General features: G+C 42.5%; 1 protein-coding gene across 1 annotated transcript in view; it reads right to left on the bottom strand.

Annotated features, from left to right (window-relative positions):
- The window catches only part of dlg2 (discs, large homolog 2 (Drosophila)), a 164,894-nt gene that overhangs the window by 53,505 nt on the left and 106,389 nt on the right, over positions 1 to 5,000 (bottom strand). The window contains exon 7 of the mRNA XM_030792097.1: positions 1,793 to 1,843. Within this exon, the coding sequence (XP_030647957.1) occupies positions 1,793 to 1,843 (51 nt within the window). The remainder of the gene's footprint in view (positions 1 to 1,792; positions 1,844 to 5,000) is intronic.

Below are 5,000 nucleotides of genomic sequence, written 5' to 3'. Positions count from 1 at the left end.
ACAGACACAGACAGAGAGAGAGAGAGAGAGAGGCAGAGAGAGAGGGGGGGGGAGAGAGAGAGAGAGAGAGAGAGAGAGAGTATGATTATCTGCACTTTAACAAACAAGAGATAGATGGATAGCAAGCAGTCCATTAAAGTGTAATATGAGACCTCTGTTTCGATATGCCATTGTATAAGACTAAAACATCGTGTTCGAGCAGGCGGAACTCTTCCCTTTGAAGTACTAGGGGTGAAAAGACAGGAGAAGCATGAAATAACACTTTATTTGCACCTCTTAATACAGAGAGCGAGAGAGAGAGAGTGTGTGTATAACTTCAACACCGGACCACTACAGAATGATAATACACGAGTGTATTGCGAGATCTGCTAAGCACTTAACCAGGTACACTTAGACCATTTACCAGTCTATCTACCGCCTACCACGCTACACTAATGCAAGTCCTCTTCAAAATGACAGCGCAAAAGCCATTTTCACACTCTCAGGAACCAGTGCCGTCACTTAAATTCCATTTCTATTCTGCGCGTTTCATTTGACAGAAACATTGGACTGAGAGTGAAAGCTGTTAGGCAAGGCTGCTGATTAATTGATTCTCTGGCAAATAAAACATATTAGGAAAAGATGCACCTAATTATAATTCTGGAGGCCGAAGTGTTGTTGTGTACTAGGCTGTGATGGCATTATAAAGCAAATGCCCAAGACGCCTCTGCAAAATGAATGTCATGCTTTGATTAAATTGGCAGCTGATGGGACAAGAGCCCTCTTTCTCATTAAAAAATGTCTTCTAACCCTACGGGCTGAGTTTATGACTGTGTCCTTACATTTGCGGTATAATAAACACTGCACAGCTCCCCTGGGCTTGCGGGACTCAGTGGAAATAAGACCGGGCTCAAAGACGGTTAGTTCTGAGAGAGTGATCAAAGCCCCGGTGATCTTGTCATGCTCCCATGAAAGCAGAGAGTATGAAATTGGAGATCGCATATCATAGGGGGTGCCGTTGACAGCAACTAAAATATAGCCACCGCAGCGATAGCTCCCAAATGTAGAGCCATTTGTGGTTAAAATTGTTTCTCTGTCTTGGTCCGCACAAAACTTATAATGTACGGGCTGCCCTGTTACAGGAACCGATGTTTGACAAATCACCAATCCCTTCGGTTCTACTGACCTTTGTTATTGTTAGTGCTTTGTTTCCAACCGTCTGGATCCCATTTGGGCTGTCAAAATGTCATCCGCAGCAAGCTAAGCCTCTTATCCACGCATTGCCTCGAGTGCATATCTCCACCTCTTCACATGCTAATAATGCGACATCCCAATTAAAAGGCTGTTCTCTATCAACCCCGACAGCTCTTGGACTCTTTCATTATGGAGTCCGTCCACTGAGATCAATTGGCTTTAATGAACGAGTGAGGTAAATACATATTCCTCACAGGTTGGCTGGAGAAGTAGGAGGATTGGAGAAAAGGGCTAATGCGGTAGCGGAACGGACATTTGGTACACATGGGATATTGCTCTCGGGCAGTGTGCAATAATGCGTACGCTGGTAACTACGGCCCTCTGATTCCTACAGACTGCCTCATAAATTTGGCCTGCCAAGTTTAATGGCCGTATCTCCAGTTTATGATTATTTTCATGGGGCATTCCCGAGATGAGTGTCTTATCAAGCAACAAGCCAGACATGGACAGAAAACAAGACGTAGAACATTACTCCTTTGCAGAGGACAACTGCCGAGTTTGTTTTTAGTGCATTTGTGGATGTGTGTGTGTTGGCTGGTGTACGCGTGAATAAACTTACCCGCTCTAGCGTTATTTCTTCAAATTCATATTCAATTTCAGTTCCATTGACCTACAAAAGACACGCAAAATCAAGATGTAAGTAAAAACAGAGGCGAGATACAGTTTAACCAAAGATGCAAATGTTCTATGACTTAGGAGTATATGTAATGTAATGGATATGTAATGGAACAATATTTTGCAGAAAAAGACATTAGACAACTAAATTTTACATACATCAATATATAAGAGTTTCCCATATGTTTACAGGAATTCTTGTTTGACAGTCTACAGAGTCAATAAAAACAATTCACTTCGAAGCCTTCTGCATGCATTATTGATCCAGATGCATTAATGGAATACTTTGGAGTCAGCTTTAATTTACCCACACAAGTTAACCAAATTGAATGATGGTCCACACACCAGTTTAGACCAATAAAAGTGACAAACTGTCAAATTATGAAGGAAATATTTTTTTTGTCTTATGAAAAGGGAACCTTAAGTACTTTCTTAAACAGTGAAGGACAAAGCCAAAAAACAACAACAACAAAACCTCTTAAAGATAAGAGCAGACAACCAGATCTCACCAAATTGAGTGAGAACAGAGTACCTCCCCCCCCCCCCCCCCCCCCCCCCCCCCCCCCATTACCTCAAAAAACAAGAAGTTAATATCAAGGAAGTGCAGTAGTTTAAATTTAATTGCCTTGGTCTGAACTTTGAAGCCAGAGACATAAAAATCCATATCTATTTACCAGCTCTTTCAGTGGGCCCAGTTTCCAGAACAATCCTGGCATTTCTCTGACACTCTTCCACTCCGAGCCCAACCCTTATTCAGCACTAGTGTTTCGCACACGCGCTGTTGGCCATTTCAAGTGTGGGAGCCTTCTCGAAACGGAATTACATTGAGACCATAGAAAACAAGTACTCTCTGAGAGAACTAATCAAATTTGGAGTTGCACTTTTCAATGAGGGTTGTATCTTTCATTAGAGCTTAAATAAGCAGAACTAAGGTAATGACCGCATAGCTCTTTAATTCACTCGCAAGACCATCTCAGACATATCCATTTTCATATTCATAAGCGGACTTAATGGGTTTTTGTGTTTGACCGCATTGACAGGTCCACTGGCACTTGGCCACCATGTGCATTACTTTTTAATTCTGTGACTGCCATTCAACAGACAGGATTTCTTTAAGTGGCTTGGGATTAATTGTTTTGGAAGATGATCAGAGATGAATGCAAATTATGCCCAGAAACTTAAAAAAAAGGGGGGAAGAAAGAGGTCCGATGTTAACTTTTAAAACAGTTTTAAAAATCAGTTTAGTATTAAAAGTTGTTACCTACGCATGCATTATCTCAGGAACAAACGTTTTTAGGCAATAAATCAAGCTTGTTGACAGTTTGATTCCTGTCTGCTTTTCAAAAAACAGAGAGTGAAGGATGCGGACAGACGGTGGAGTGGTTTCTCTCTCTCTCTCTCTCTCTCTCTCTCTCATTCTCACACCTCCCCTGCCTTGCTCTTTCCATTGCCTTCTACCAACACCTCAATCCCAGCACTGCGGCAGATCACATGATCAAACCAGCCCTCTAACCCAAGGCCCCGGCGGTAAGCAGACAGAGAGACAGGCTACACAGCAACAGAATAATGATTATCTCATGCTCCAAGACACAGACAGGCGTGCCCATAGAGCCTATCATCTCCCACCCTCCCCTACATATAAGAACACACACCTGCCATAGTATATGTATTCCACTCTCAACCAGCTCTAGTCTTCACTGTCTTTATTGAGTCAGGAAAACCTTTCATGCGCCGGGTTAGCATTCACAGCGTGATTTTTGTTCTTTTATATAGAGTACACGAGAGATGCCACTGTTTGCTATAAACTAATCAAAGCGGAAGAGGTGATGATGAGTCTCGGAGGCTTCATCAGACGAAGAGTGAAAAGCACTGCGTCTCCTGATGGCTTCCCAGCGGGAACCCGGCACTGACGTAGCCTGTCGTACAAAGACCCAAACGGTGCCGCAAACACAATCAGCGGGACCGCGTTAATTTGTAGACAAGTGAAACAACTCAATGACTTTGGAATGCGAATCGTTTACACCATTAGTAATTATCGTGACTCAGACGTTCTATCAAGCAGTGAGAAATCACCTTTCTCTCATAGGCTGGCTGTTAGGTGGGAAAAAAACGTGGCAGAGGAAAGTGGTGTGATTTATTTGTTTGATTTCTTTTTTTTCTTTTTTTTTAAGTTCAAGAGAATTTAATTTGTCCATTTTACTCCCCCTTAAGAGATAACCCAATCACAGTTTGTTGAGCGCCATTAGCATGTTCAAATGAGTCTGCTTTTCAGATCTAAGCCTGCATAGACTTAGAATGACAGTGCAGCTGTTTGGGGCTGGCTAACTGCTTCTGTTGCCAGAAGCTCACGATCAAGACTCTGTGCTTGAAGGGGTTGAATTAAACTGGTGAGTCACCTCAACTGTGCCAGCGCACCCATTCTGAGCCACACACACACACACACACACACACACATACACACGCACACACAATATGTAGAGATGAGGAAAATTTGCAGATGAAGTCTGCATGAAATGAAACACATCTGAGAGGTATATTAAACATCATTAATATTCTCCCCCCCCTCCCCACTGAAGCAGTTGTGCTCAGTCATGCAACGCTCAATAATAGCTGGGTGCATGTATGAACAAGAAAAGGGGGAATGAGCCGAATCTCAAGTGTACATTTGCAGATCATACTGTTATCACATAAAAGTGAATAATATAGCAGGTACAGTGGAAAAACCCTGTTAGAGATGAGTCAACATACAGTGTTTAGACAGTGGGGGGAGGGGCAAGGGGGGGCACTGTTAGTGATAAAAATCATTGCCCCAGGTTTTCACAATGCCATCTTAATTAAAACTAAAACCTCTATGGGCCATGAGTACAAACCCCCTTTAGCTCATCAGATTCATAATTATGATATGTTTGCCATTCAAATCCTCTGAGCTCTCAGCCTGATTGACATGGAGATTGGTTAGCAACGATGGGCTACTGATAAACAGCTAAACTATTACACAGGTCTTTTTCACAGCCATAATTAGACCCCATTAGAACCTGCCATCAAACGATCCTCTATAAAGCACCCCTATTAATTGAATGTCGCTCCTACTGGCGCTGAAATCGACTGCATCGTGTGATTTTTAATTGACCGTCATTACCAAGTTCTTGCTC

Source organism: Chanos chanos, chromosome 15, assembly GCF_902362185.1.
Source record: "Chanos chanos chromosome 15, fChaCha1.1, whole genome shotgun sequence".
NCBI classification, from domain to species: Eukaryota; Metazoa; Chordata; class Actinopteri; order Gonorynchiformes; family Chanidae; genus Chanos; species Chanos chanos.
Note: the sequence above shows the minus strand (reverse complement) of the source record. Positions and strands in the feature narration are given on the sequence as shown.